Raw genomic sequence first — 15,187 nt, 5'->3', positions numbered from 1 at the left:
TAAAATAAAAAAGTGTCAATGGCTGAGGATAAGTAAAAGATGGGGTGTCAATAGAATATCTGTGTGTGTGTGTGTAGATTTCTATTTATGAGATTTATGATATTATACAAGCCTAATTTTAATTTAAACAACTGTCGAAGTTGTTTGTATCTTGTAATGTTTGAATACTGTGTTTTGATATTTAGTAGGGATATAATAAATAATTTAAGAAATTTTGTGTAATAAGTAAAAGTTGATGTGTCAATAGCAGCTCTTTCTCTTTACTTTTTGGGAAAATTACTTAAGGGACTGTTTGCGGAGACACTTCTTTTTAAATAATCCCTAAATTTTGGACGATTTCTTAATAGCCCATTTAGTAAAAAAATTCTTTTTTAATGGTCTCTGGACCTCATCTCCCACATTTTTCATGATTGAATTCTCTAACTGTTCGAAGTCATCATTTTTATCTAAAAAATTAGATTTTTAGCATCTCAATCGAGTTTCAGAGACTCCATTCCATCAAAAAAGATTTAAAAAGGAAGAAGTCATTTTCAAGGAATTTTTCAAATATTTTGAAAATATATGTAAAAAATTTAGATTTTTTCATTTTTTTTTCTCTTAATTTTTGAATGAAAATCGATCAAAAATGATTCTTTAGAGTTAAAATCATCTAAACAAGTCATTGTCTCAAGTTTTTATTTGATCTTTCGTTATATTTTGGTTAAAAAACTTGAAAATAAATGAGTTCTACCGGTGTCGAGTTTGACAATAAAAAGTGGTGAACTCAAAATAAATAGTGGTGAGTTCGACAATAAAAGTTATGAACTTGACGATAAATAAAAAAGCGTGAATTCGCCAATAATGAAGGACAGAAAAAAGTTCATTAAATGTCCTATCGAATTACCTCACAAAACTTAAGGACTAATTAGAAAGAAATCTCTCTCTACTAGGGTCCTTTAAATAATTTTATTTTATTTATTTTTTTAAATCTGGCCTACGCCATGAAATCTAGAGAGCTGTGTTTTGATGGCCAAGATGCCAATCCATGTGGGCCCAATTTGAAAACTCGGTGTGCCATGTCAGAACTCTGAACCAATTTGACTCGGTCTACGCAACCTGACCGGTTCAAACCGGTTCTCAATCCGACCCAAAATCCGATCCATTAAAGCCAAGAGTGAAAGAGAGATTGAACAACGCGTCTGCATTTCTAGTTTTCTACTGAAGTGGAGAGCTTCTCTTGTCGGTTCTCACTGGTCGACAATGGCTGGAAGATATCCAAGTAGTAGTAGCAGTAGTAGTAGAGAGAGACCTCATTTTCTCTCTCTTATTCCTTCATCCACGTCAGCATTCTTCCTCTTCGCTCTCTCTCTCCTCTCTATCTCATTCATCTTCATCTTCTCCTCGTCTTCGTTCCACTTCTCTCTGTACCATAACCCTAACCCTAACCCTAAATCTAATCCCGATCTCTTTTTTGTCGACTCTCTTGAGAAATTCCTCACATCCAGATCTTGGATTCCAAAATCTCAAACTGTTTCCGATGATTCTGTCTCTGTTTTCGATGAAGAATCAGTGAGAAATCTGGATAATTTGATCTGGAAGAGAGAAATGGAGAGAATTAACAAGAATTCTTTCGATCTAGCATCGTCATCGGTTCTTAGGGTTTATGTTTACGAAATGCCGAAGAAATTCACGTATGATTTGCTTTGGTTGTTTAGAAATACGTACAGAGAGACGTCGAATCTGACATCGAATGGAAGTCCTGTTCATCGGTTAATCGAACAAGTAAAATTCTTTAAATCTAGATTCCTTTATTGTTTTTCGCATAATTCAGGGCAGCTCATGAGATCTAATTTTGATTTTTTTTCCCCGGATATGTGATGCAGCATTCTATAGATTACTGGCTGTGGGCGGATTTGATTGCTCCTGAATCGGAGAGGCTTTTGAAAAACGTTATTAGGGTTCATCGGCAAGAGGAGGCAGACCTGTTCTACATCCCGTTCTTCACGACTATTAGCTTCTTTTTGATGGAGAAACAGCAATGCAAAGCACTTTACAGGGTGTGGGCGTGTTTTCGAGGTTTATGTTGTGCTTAATTGCTTATAAAAAAATTGCAATCTTTTTGTTATAGATGGGTTCAAAGAACCCATCATTTTGATCCCAAATAACCTATTAAGTAACTTGAGTTTTGTGCCTGTATATGTTGTTTATTAGATAATAAACATTTGCCTGATTTGATTGGCAAAAAAAAATACTTAAGTGATAGCCAACTCAAACTTTGATTGTTTCTGTGTAGTTATTTCTGTGATACTGTTTTTTTAGTGTGTGTAGATTTCTGGATTTTAATATATAGAAGTAATACTATATGAGAAAAGAATTGTTAGAGTAGTTTCTTTAAACACTAAGACATGAATAGTTTTAATTGCCAAGACCTTCAGGCTTACAATGTTTTTAAAGGTTAAGACGTGAGATATAAGCTTCATGAACCTGTGTTTATCTTAATATATAAATGTTTGAATATACAAAATTTGAAATAAAAGTCATTGAAAATCTTTTAACCAAAAATAAATAAAGATTATGATTTGTGAAAATTCATATTTCACATTCCTAAGTTTAATATCTAATTCTAAATTACAAAGTCTAAACAACCAATGTGTTATTATTTTTTATTTTTTTTGGGTAAGTAAAAGATATAATTGAAGAAAAAGAGAGGAGGAGGTCGATAGACCTACCTACAAAGACAACGAAAAACAAGAAACAAGCACGAAGACTAACCAAATAAGACGCCACCACCCTATAAAACCTTTGTACATATGCGATCCCATCTAAATATTTGTTTATTATGAGTAAAAGAAATTATATTTATAAAAAGTTGATGTAGGACAACCTAGATTTGTTCGATTCCAAAACCTTTGTACATGTGTGATCCCATCTAAATATTTGTTTATTATAAGTAAAAGAAATTATATCTATAAAAAGTTGATGCAGGACAACTTGGATTTGTTCGATTCTAAGAGTGGGTTTAGGGATTTAGCTAGCAACCACAATAGATTAACTAGATAAATCTGGCTCTCATTTCACTTGATGAAAAGATGATCAATTTCCACAAAGTCCCGTAACTTTGTGCTAGGCTGAGTTTTGTCTATCAACTTTCAGTCCTTGAAGATGATTTGAGCCATAGGCTCTCAAGTTTTGCCTTCTGTCCTATCCAAAGAAGTCTTTCTCAGAAAAAGCATCGTGGCTTGCCATATGTTCGACTGTTATAAACCTTACTTGCAGAAGACACTAGGTTGTTTGTTTGATAATACAACAACAACCCCCAAAAGTATCTCCTTTGGTACAACCTTCTAACTCTACAACAAAGAAATTTGTAGCTGCACCGACATCAGGTTGGAGTGCTATTTGGTCACTTACAATATGGCGATCCATGTTAGCAAAAATAGCCTATGTCTCCCACACCCTATAATCCTATTTTGGTACCAGAGCAAATGAGCAACGCCTGCTTTGTTCCTTCATCTCTTTTTGTTTCACCCATAGGTGCATAAAGCCTTATTCCAATGATTTTGGTTCAGCTGAACAAATCTGGTTCCTCCATTCCCTCTATCCAAAGCCAATTCTTTTGCTATTGACCATTTGCAATAGCATACATGTACATTGTTATTGCATACACGATCATTTACAGTTTTATCAAGTAAGAAGGCATAGTTGATGAAGAATTCATTCGGTATGGTGAGAGGATTGAAGAAGAATAGCCAAGACTATCGGATGATGCACCTGATCTAGATGGAGTGGTGCAATCACTGTCAAAAGAAGATGGAATCAATAAGAACGTGATAGCTAATGCTATTGGTTGCCCCTCATGGACTCGTTTGAATTTTTCCCTTCTTTTGAACGTATTGAGATTTTATAGTTGTCCGATTTGTGGATACTTATAATGAAACCCACAAGATAAGTTAGCTAGTACAAAATACTCATCATGATGAGACCAAATTGATTGCATATTTTATGGTAATGCCATGCTAGCTGTTTAAGGGGTATTTTGGTCAATCAAACACAATCTAATGTGCATAAGTTGTTTTTACCCACGCCTCACAATGTTTGAAAGTGCTTTTAGATCATACAACACTTTCTGAAAACTGTTACCAGACAATCGACACCATAATTGCACATTTGTTAGAAGTGATTCCATACAAGAATTTTGATTGAAAGTGGAGTTGCTTCAAATACACCTAAGTTCTCGTTTGGGGCAATGATGCTTCCAAAGTAACTTTTATTTGAAGCTGTGTTGTTGGGCATTTGTTAATCATGCTTATAAGTTCTTTTTGGGTTCTAGAAATGTGGTTGATCATTTGGTTAAAAATAATTTTTGTATATTAGATTGTATTTGAATGACCATAATGCTTCTTGAATAAGAAGTTGGGTGGTATTGTACAACATATGTTTTACTTTGTCCTCTTCTAGGAAAATACTTAACATACTTTACTGATCCCATTAATGAAATAACATAGAGGGAAGTATTATGACAAATTTAGCTAGAAAAAATGAAAAAATATTAATTCCAAATGTTCCTTACTTTGGGACAAAAATTACAAATAACTGAATAAACATAGATAAGATCACAAAGAACTTCATCACACAACATTACATCCAAATCATGCACACATAATGGACTTGTTTCTTCTTGGCTCTCATATTTTCTTGAGGATCATAGTCTCCGTTTTGTTGCTAAATATTTCATTTGCCTACTCAAACAAGTTTGGTTGGTTTTGTGACAGGGAAAATGCCATCTAAATTATTATTTAATTATTGATATGCTACACCATATAAATTTACAAAACAATGTTATGAATGTCTTTAAATCCACCATGATGGGCATCTGTAAATTGCCCTACCCGGTTTCCTTTCGTGTTGGTTGTTACATATACTTTCATCATTCTCCTAATGAACAACGAATAGCATACAATTATTTGATTAATGTGATACTAGCTTATTATAGATTAAAACACAAAGATTGCGACACACTGCATACGAGAAAGAAATATAATAGATATTAATACATTAAAATCAACATTTTTTTAATAAAATATAAGTAAAATAGCAAATCCACAACTACAAAGTGGTAGGTTCCTTGTAATCTGAGTCTTTTATCCGACATGCCACCCCTGCATCAGAATCCCATTCCCATTTTTGCTTCAAATCATGAAATAGTTCAATTTCTAGTTTTGGATGGTATTCTCGCTCCCAACTTAGAGATGATTATTGGTGCTTACAGTAACTAAGGGTGGAAAAGATTTATTAAAATAATAAGTCTCAAACTGATCTATCCGATATGAACATCATCACCATGTTGATGGGCTTGCAACATAGCATCAACTATTGAAGCTTGTATTAATTTTAATTCCATCTTCCTTTGACATTGGTCGTAAAACTTTGTCAAGTCGGTTACATCATCAAGTACACTCGACCCCTGTTCCTTGATAAGATCTTCATTAACATGCCAAGCACATTATTCATTGTATGGATTCTCACTTGATAAAATTGTTAGTTACCATACATGCGACAAAAAAGTATCTGTCTTTCAAATGAGTCTGAGGCATAGTTACTAAGTTCGGATTTGACAATTATTCGACCGGGATCAATTCAGACGAATCCAGAAAAGTCTCAAAAAAAAGTTCGTGGATTATGCAAATTTTCTTTTTGGGTTTCTTGCCTAAAATGCATTGTCATTAGTATTGTAGACCTCATTTTTTAAGTTATTATTTTCTGCATTGCGTTTATCCTACATTGTTTTTGCAATCATCTTGAAAATTTCTTTTGTTGCTTTCAGGACACAATTTCCCTTTAGGTTCTTAGTGGTAAAATTCCTTTATTAATTTTAACATCCAAAGAATCTGTTTGAGATCTAGCCACGGTTGATGGGAAGGCATCTTTTTTGTTGCAAACATGAACAATACCTGATCTAAAATTAAATTGTTTGTAAGATGGATGTCATGTGGTTTGAGATTCAAATGCTTCTATTTCCTTTGCCGTCATTGTTTATAGTTTGCATGTATGTTCTATATTTAGAATCTTATGTCCGGTTTTTTGTCTATGAAGGAGGCTTTGAAGTGGGTGACAGACCAACCTGCCTGGAAGCGATCTGAAGGAAGGGATCATATACTTCCAGTTCATCATCCCTGGTCTTTCAAGTCAGTTCGGAGATTTATGAAGAAGGCGATTTGGCTTCTACCAGATATGGACTCCACAGGGAACTGGTCTCTCACTTAATACTTTATCCCTACTTCTTAGATTGAGATCCACCGTAGCTTAAGAAGTGCAAGATAGTGTTTTTGTGCAATTGATTATTTGAGAATATTTAGGTACAAGCCTGGTGAAGTTTGGCTGGAAAAGGATCTCATTCTTCCTTATGTCCCAAATGTTGAAGTATGTGATGCAAAATGTTTGTTAGAAAATGAAGCTAGGAGAACCACACTGCTCTTCTTTCGTGGGAGACTGAAAAGAAATGCTGTGAGTTTTTTGCCCCAGAATTCATAAATTTCTTTTGGAATGTTCTGATTGTTCTTATTATTATATGCTTCCATGCCATTTATACTCAATTACATTATGGTAGGAATTCTAGGCCAGTTGGGCTGAAATCCCATCTTTAGTGTGCTTGGTCCTGGTCCTGGTTGCAACGAATTACGATTCGTCTGATGTTCACCATGTTTGAGAGTTTTGGAGTAGGATAAATACTTGTATTCTTGGTCTTTTGGTACAATTACTCTGTTTGAATTGGTGGTGAAATCCTAAGAATAACTATGTTAAGAGTTGGAGAATGGGAAAAAGTTCTCCTCACTGAAGGCAGTCATTCGGTGCATGGAGGTCCACCATTTAATGGGGTCACTAATATATATATATATTAGACATAAATCAACCTGATATGATTATAACAGTTAATCTATTACATTCTTCTTGTTAAAGAAAGAAATGAAAAGAAAATAGTCAATAGTAAATATTTTTTTTGGGATGCCAGAGAAGATAAAGAGCGGTCCGGTAGAAAGAAAAAAACAGAGCCACAGATCAGATTCTTTGGGTCATCCAATAAATTGATTCTTGGTCTGCACGATCTTCTAGGTGAGACCCATCAAGTGTTGCATTCCAGAAATCAATACTTAAGAAAAAAGGAGATGAAAATAAAAGAGAAAAACATTGCTTGCTGTCCATGAATGTGCCACAATTATGCGGCAGCTACATAGGTTCTATATTCTGGCATATGGTTGTTAATGCTAAGGAGTTATTTTTTCAGGGAGGAAAGATACGTGCCAAACTTGTAGCAGAATTGAATGATGCGGAGGGAGTTGTTATAGAGGAGGGAACAGCAGGAGATGCAGGGAAATCAGCAGCTCAGAATGGCATGCGCAGGTATCATATTGAGTTAACAATTTATTTTTCTTTTCTCAAACTTCTATTGTTGGAATACCTTATTGAGCTGGTAAATTCCTTTATTTGCACTTCAGATCTATCTTTTGCCTAAGCCCTGCTGGAGATACTCCATCTTCTGCTAGATTGTTTGATGCTATTGTCAGTGGGTGCATCCCTGTTATAGTTAGTGACGAATTGGAGCTTCCTTTTGAAGGAATAATTGACTATCGGAAGGTACATATTCTTAACACATGTAGCTCACTTTCCTTCTCCTTACTTACATCTCTTTGAAGAAATTACAAAAAAAAGGCAAAAGTTTAAGGTGGGTAATATTGGTAATATGGAAGGAAGAAATCTAAAAAATTTTGGACATAAATTTCTCTATATCACAACCACAAAAAATGCTTCTAAAGTAATACATTTTTATGTATTTATTGCATTTTTTTACTTCAATTTACAGTTATGATGGTGTCACTTCATAAACTAAGGTTAACTTTTAAGTTTAATCTTAATCCATTACTTAAGTTGAATTAGATTTTAATTTAAAAATGTAATTTATTTTAAGTTTTACTTTTTATTTTTGATGAGTTAAAATAAGTATATTGATGAAAAGGGTAAAATCTGAGCTGTAGAGGGAGTCCAACACCAAAAGTTGAACACAATAACTTTACTTTGAAACTTTTATTTTTTTTTGGCTTTAGTTGATTGCTTTGATCTATAATTAGGGATATTTTTTAGAGGCTTAATACTCTGGGTTGACATCATACTTCTTTTCCTGAATATTTGCACGTGACACTGAAGTGTTGGGACCCAAGGGATTGCACCACCCATAGGTTTGGCTCACCACCTCCAAGTGGCAAGTTGGTCTGTTTTCATCCCATCTCTGTGGCAAGTTTTAGCCTGATTTCTTTCTACCACTAGGCTAAAAGAGAAGATTTCCCCTTATTTTTCTTCTTATTTAAAAAAAAACAACTAATAACTGCTATCATTTGTTTGGGAAAATTCACATAGTAGGTTATGTGTGTGACTTGGATAAGATTGATTTCCATGTGGCCATTCCGATGGTTATCCATCAGATGGATTGTTTAGAGTTGCCACCTCCACATCACACGTGCCAAGAGAAACCCAGCCTTAAACAGGGTATGAAGTCTTTCGATGATGACCCCAGGCTACCTTCCTTTATTTATAATTTAATAATCATATGAACTTTCATTCTTTGTAGGTGTGCCACTACAGTCTTGCGCGGATATTAGAAAATATTCATATGCCAACATTTGAAACTGCAGAGCTTTTTGTAATTTTTGCAGTCTTTCCATACTTTTGTGAGATTCTCAGATACTTGTGTGAAAATGATTTCACCTAGAATGGCGCTTACCTTCAGTAAAGTTATATTAACTTCTTAGGCTATTGAATAGATAGATAAAATTAGCATTATCTTTCCTTTTTTTTTTCTTTTAAGTAAAATTTCTTAAAGAAAATAAAAGGAGGTCGAGTTGGCCAGCCAGATATAAAACCAAGAAGCCACACAACTCAGACCAACAAACACTACTCTGCAGAAATGCTACAATACCAATCCTAATACACCCCCAAATTCTCTGTAAAAAACTTGGATCAATAGAATAGGATACCCAAGATGCAACCAATTATTTCCTGCTGCAATTACTCCCTATTCTCAAAGATGCTCCCAATATCTTTGAATTATCACGTCTAGTGTCGTGGCTCAATATACTTTCAAGTCTTGAGCAAGATGATGCACATTCTTGAGCATGTGTGCAGTTGGTCCAAATACTCATTGCCTATGAGGTAGCTAATTCACTTATTCTGCAGGGCTGAGAACCATATAATAAGTTGAAAAGATGGAATGCTCGCATGCTCGCCACTCTTTTCATCGTGGAAACATACAGAAACGATCTCTTAATGAAGATCTATATATATATATATTTTCTGATTTTCTTTATCTAACACTATGGAGCTTTTCTTTTTTCTTGTATAAAGTTTTGGAAGAATCCAAGAGTGTCTTTTTTGATGAATTTATGTGGTGATGGGATTGGGTTTGTCAAATATAATATAATTGGGGTATACATTTGGTTTGGTCTATCCGGTTGTCTGGCATTGTCTCTGCTTTCGGGTTGGTCGTTTCGACCGATTCCCCTTTGCTCTATTAATAAAGATTTTTTTCAAACTGGTCTCAGGCTCTTTTACACAAAGTGTGGAGGGGTCCAGCACTAATCCCAAATCACAATCAACTCAAATTTCTCATAAAACTTTTAGATCTTTTTCTAAACCCTTCAAAATCTTGAAATTTCAACCATAAATCTACATATTTGAATCTAAACTAAGCCTTATTTTCCTTGAATGCAGATAGTTTTATTTGTTTCTTCAAGTGATACCATACAACCAGGCTGGCTTATAACATTCCTCAAGAGCATTCGTCCTGAGAAAATCAGAGAGATGCGTGCTAACCTTGCCAAGGTTTGTTGTTCTGTTTAGGGGCATTTGTTATTGCACTGATGACCCTTCAGCATCTTTATTGTTGTTGATATTAGTCAAGAACAATCTCCTCACAAATGCATTTTGAATTTAGTCCAATGGGAGGAAAATGTTGCTCCCCCCCCCAACTTTACACGGAAGCTGAATTTATATACTGGGTTAATCCAAGTCTTGAGTTTCTGCTTTACTTTCTGATTATAGTCTTGTGGCAAGCATATTGTGTATTTTTTTCTTTGGAAGCTAGAAATATTATATTTTGGACAAATCTTTTTTTCTGATTAAATATGTAATTTTAAATTTTCAGTATTCGAGGCATTTCCTATATTCCAGCCCAGCTCAACCTTTGGGGCCAGAGGATTTAACTTGGAGAATGGTTTGTGATTCTCTCTTTCTTTCATTAAAGTGAAGTTTTTGTCTGAGATTTTTTAACTTCTACACTGTATGTGTGTGTATGTATGTGTATATATATAGGGGATGTTAGCATTCTCCTACACTTTTTTTTTCCAATAATACCCTTACTTATTTTGTCATTTAGTGAAAACAAATAGGGTTATAGTGGTCTTTTACACAATTAATGCTCAAGGCATTTAATTTTTAGAATTACATGTCTTGTTGCAATAATGATTTGGTAATCAATGCAAACAAACATTTATTGTGTAAAAGACCATCATATTCCTATTTATTTTCACAAAAAAACAAAATGAATAAGGGTATTATTGAAAAAAAAAAGTGTTGGAGAATGCTAACGTCCCCATAAGGTCTTGGATGTTAGCATTCCCCATATATATATATATATATAGCTAGGTTCCATTGCCTTAAGAAATAACACAATCCTGACCGTGTAAGCACAATATCCAATGGTTGGTATTTTTTGCATATCTCGATAATAAATATACCAATGTTGCTTCATCTCGAGGATGATTTTCAGCTGTTGGATGTGTTTACATGGTCAAGATCATGTGGTATCTCGAGTCAATGGAACCCGACCTGTGTATAGATATGTTCTTGTACTGCCTTGCTGACATGTAGTTTCATCCCATTACTGATCATCACATGTTAGTTATCCCTCAATTGAACCATCATGATCCAATCAATATATGAACATTGGTGAAGCGAAGCACCAGAATGTTTCTCATGATTTAGTTTAGGAATTGCATGTTGATCAGTTTGTCAAATTCTTGTGATGATGCATGCATTCTACTCCCATCTGGTTGTCATTTGAGAACAGCACACAAAAAAAGTGTAGTAAAATCTGATTTTAACAAAATTATTTTCTTCAACTAATTTTTCCTCTTTTTTTTTTTTTTTTTTGTGTGCCACCCCTTGATGCAACAGATTTCAGGTAAGTTATCAAATATCAAGCTGCATATCCGTAGGTCACAGCGTGTGGTTCAAGAGTCGAGAAGGATTTGCACATGCGAATGCAAACGAGCTAATCTCACAAACCCCTCATTGTGATGACCGGCAGCACACCTACTTGCATGCATGCATGCATGTGTGCATATTTATCACGCAAGTGTTTGAATGTCTCATTTCAACATGATCTTTTGAAATTTGTTTTTTGGTTTTTTTTTAATCAATATTTTTTGGGGAAACAAAGGGAAGTTTATGGGTGATGGATTTTTGTAATATATATAAAAAACAGTGACGGGTCTTCACCAGGTTTTGGTTGATAAAAATCTTCATTTGTTTGCACCAAAGCACGAATATGTTGTGTGCCTAAGTGGATAAAAGCTTAAATTTGATGCAATCCAATCCAACAGGTTTAGGCCTTAGGCTCGTAACATGATATATGAATTAAGATAGAGATCCTCTCTATTATGTTCTGTAGGTATATTTCGGAGTATAATCAAAATATATTTCTAACGCAGAATTAGGATCTAATTGACAAATAACTTTTTTTTGGTCTCAAGGTAACATCGAGACTCCCAGGAAAGGTAAAGAGGATTTTAAGTATGTTTTATTTATCCATGTATAAAAAGGGTATATATTTAATTTTACGCCTTTAACATTCAAAATTTCAGTTTTGATTTGTGTGTTTATAATGGTTTTATTTTTAGATACAAGTACAACCAATCTTTGCTCAATAGCTACTTGGAAGGTTTTGATCCATCTTCTCCAAGAGGAATAATCTCATCTCGTATTACAAAATAGGGACTTTCGGCAAATTAATGGGCCCACTCCCTCTCTGTCTCTACTCTAATGAATTGCCAATCCTTGAAGATCATCTCACAAAATTTGAAATGTGTACAATGAATTGTCACCATGCTTTCAAAACTCAGTTTGTTGTCTCAGACGAGACAAACCATTTAACTCAGTTTAGAATAAATTGATTTACATATATTTAAATTAAAATATCTTGTCATAAAATTATTTTTATTTATATAATCTAACAAATTTTTTTTATAATTATTTTAATGAAAATCTATAAATAAAAAAAAGTCCCTGTTGACTTGGCTGAGATTTTCAAAATATTGTCATCCAGAGACATCTTGTTTATCTCACAAGATGATGTGAATTGAATGTTGAGACAACATGTATATCCATATCATTGCTGAACGAAACCAAGATGACTCGAAAGAGTTTTAAAACCATGATTGTCACTTGTTGAAGATTCTCACAAAATTTCAATCCATTATAACATATTTTACTACACAAAACTTGACTTGAATTTGAAGAATTTGGACTTTTTAATAGGGTGTTTTAGTATACTAGTGTATTTTAAGTAGGATTGGATGGTCTGAAAAACATACCTTTCTTTACAAGGTAGAAGAGTCTTTTATAAGGCTTGAGAACCAGAATAATACTACTACTTTGAATATATATTGATCAAACTCTATGGTCAATTAATTACATTAGGACTTTAGTGGGGTACAAAATACACAATCAGATTGTAATAGGTTACATGATTACCAGAGGAAATCATTTTCCCACACCCCCAACTATCAACCATCGATATTTTTATTATTATTATTATTAATTGAAGCCGAATCTGACAATGACTGCCAAATCAGATTTTCCATGTGCAAATCATTCATATATGGGCAATTGCTCATGACCTCAAAGTTTCAGGGCAACCATCTGAAATATGGGTCCAACCCACAAAAAATAAGGTCAAGTAGGCCTCATACAATCATCGTAGTTAAGACCTCTTCCCAAAATTTTGGGATCAACTAAAGATATTGTGTTCCTACATTCAATACTACCTAACACCATGTCTTTCTATTTCTAATGTGCTCATATTCTCACTATCTCAATCTATGTCCTTTTGGGTCTTCATCTCACTATTTTAGAACCTTAAGAACGAGAAACAAAAGAAGAAGAAAGATAACTTTGGATCGAGATGATAACAGGCTAGCCTACAGCTGATACGAACCCAAAAAAATAAAAAATGAATATTTCATGAAAACATTAAGAGTTGGTGACGGGAGACTTTGGAAGATTAGAATAAGACATGGTACTATAGTATTCTCCAAACCTAGAAAGGAAACATCATTCAATCTAGCATTATCAGAAGTTGGGAGCTAATATGATAAACTAGAATGCTTCAGTGTAAATGACAATCCTACCAGAAACTTGTAATTAAAATATAATCTAGCCTGAATTGTCAGTAACAGAGGATTTGAGGAACAAATGCTACTAATTTTACTTTTTAGTTTTTACAAGTGAAGCTGATGGAGACCATATATCAGTGTGGCTTTCAAATAACAAAAGCATCCAAAAAATTGCAAAACCTTCCATAATACTATTGGCAAGAAAGTATTAGCATCCGTACTAGTATTAACAGTTTAGTTTTCCATCAATTAAATGAAAAAAATTGAGCTGAAAACTACATATGATCTGATGGATTGAGTCTACACGTGCTACTTTGAAGATGTATAGATGGCCAAGGCTTCAGGATAATGTATTAGTAGTTCTAATAGGCCGTAAATCAAGAAAGTCGTCTGAGATGATTTGGGCATTTTCAATGAAAATATTCAAGTTGAACATCCTAAAAGTGCGAGAGGAAGACTCAAAAGATCGTGGATGGAGACAGTGAAAACAGATATGAACTCTCAATTATACAAGACTTGGCATTAGACAAAGTGGAATGGACGAATACAATTTGTTTAGCCGGACCCATATTTTTGGAATAAGGCTTTGTTGTTGTTTTTCATGTTAAGTAGATGGTGGGACATGAAAAATGTACATTGGTTGATTAATATACAACGAAAATATCATTTAAGTTGATAAAGAATTATTGCATATATAAACAAGAAGAAGATATGGATATTTCATAAGTAAATATCATTTATGGTTCTCCAAAAGTTTAAGAAATCTTCTCTAATCAACTTCTCCTGCTGCATCTCCTTCAACAAAAAGCCCACATTCTTTCTTTCAACTCTTATGGATACTAGTGAAAATATGCATGTTTGTTTGCCTCTATATACATCCATGTTTGCAAGGCTTTTCCTCATTTTGTCACTCATGATGAAAGAGAGTCGGGTGAAGGCCAAGGAAGCAATTTAGAAATATTTTCATTTATGTACTTCTATCATACTGCCAATCGACCATGTTTTGCTTGTTAAGCACGTATAATCCATGTGTTCTACTTGTAATTGTTATGAATTATTTATAAATTGTGTTGAATCATACTTTTTTCTTTTCTAAGGATATAAGTGTGGAGACCATTTTTGGCACAATGCTAGATAAGGGCACATGTCCTTATGGGAAAACAATCACGAGGAAAAATACTGTGATGCTAACTGCAAATACTGTGGAATCATCATTTGCTAAATAAGGGAAAGTACTTACCTAGATCCGTGCAAGACTTAAATAAAGTGATAAGTGGTCACAAGAGAGTACGATCTCAACCTAGTCCAAAAATCGGGAAATCATATCTTCATGACAAGATTACCATCATAAGTCAAAATACAAGTGGAGCGTAGGTGTGAAGGTAACAATATCTTGGGAAACTCACATAAGTTGGTTGATTCAAGAACTCAAACTCGGGAGTGGAATCATAATAAGACAGAGATTTTAATGAGACAAGAGTTCTTCTCATGCACCAAATCCTTCCATTAAATGCAATATCTAAAAGTACTTATCAGAACCTGAAACAGATAACTCCAAGTTGGTGCTTAAAAAGCGAAACTAAAATAAAACCATAAATCAAGAACCCTAAATGGTAGCATGGTCCAATAAACCCTAAAATCTCCAAAAACCCTAACCTGGATTCATTCAATCACCATGAATTTTTTTAACATGGTCAATACAATATGAAGTAGGTCCCTTCCACAACCAAAAGCACATGTAATAATCCAAAAAATCCAAACAGATA

The 15,187-nt window shown here is 34.1% G+C and overlaps 1 protein-coding gene across 1 annotated transcript; it reads left to right on the top strand.

Annotated features, from left to right (window-relative positions):
* The first annotated feature begins 1,190 nt into the window (after positions 1 to 1,190).
* On the top strand, positions 1,191 to 11,567 carry LOC147400608 (putative arabinosyltransferase ARAD1). Its single transcript, XM_086446362.1, has 9 exons — positions 1,191 to 1,761; positions 1,863 to 2,036; positions 6,073 to 6,230; positions 6,336 to 6,483; positions 7,262 to 7,377; positions 7,473 to 7,611; positions 9,739 to 9,849; positions 10,172 to 10,240; positions 11,203 to 11,567. Exons 1-9 carry the CDS (start codon positions 1,240 to 1,242, stop codon positions 11,323 to 11,325), a joined length of 1,560 nt encoding a protein of 519 aa, XP_086302488.1. The 5' UTR covers positions 1,191 to 1,239; the 3' UTR covers positions 11,326 to 11,567.
* The last annotated feature ends 3,620 nt before the right edge of the window (positions 11,568 to 15,187 follow it).

The sequence above is a fragment of the Akebia trifoliata genome, chromosome 6, assembly GCF_017979445.1.
Source record: "Akebia trifoliata isolate Shusen 1 chromosome 6, ASM1797944v1, whole genome shotgun sequence".
In the NCBI taxonomy this organism is placed as follows: Eukaryota; Viridiplantae; Streptophyta; class Magnoliopsida; order Ranunculales; family Lardizabalaceae; genus Akebia; species Akebia trifoliata.
This window is presented reverse-complemented; position numbering and strand designations above follow the sequence as displayed.

Coding starts and splice junctions, on each gene's coding strand:
- LOC147400608 (XM_086446362.1), top strand. CDS start 1,240: ATGGCTGGAAGATATCCAAGTAGTAGTAGCAGTAGTAGTAGAGAGAGA. Junction 2,037..6,072: donor AATGCAAAGCACTTTACAGG/GTGTGGGCGTGT, acceptor TTGTCTATGAAG/GAGGCTTTGAAGTGGGTGAC. Junction 6,231..6,335: donor ATGGACTCCACAGGGAACTG/GTCTCTCACTTA, acceptor GAGAATATTTAG/GTACAAGCCTGGTGAAGTTT.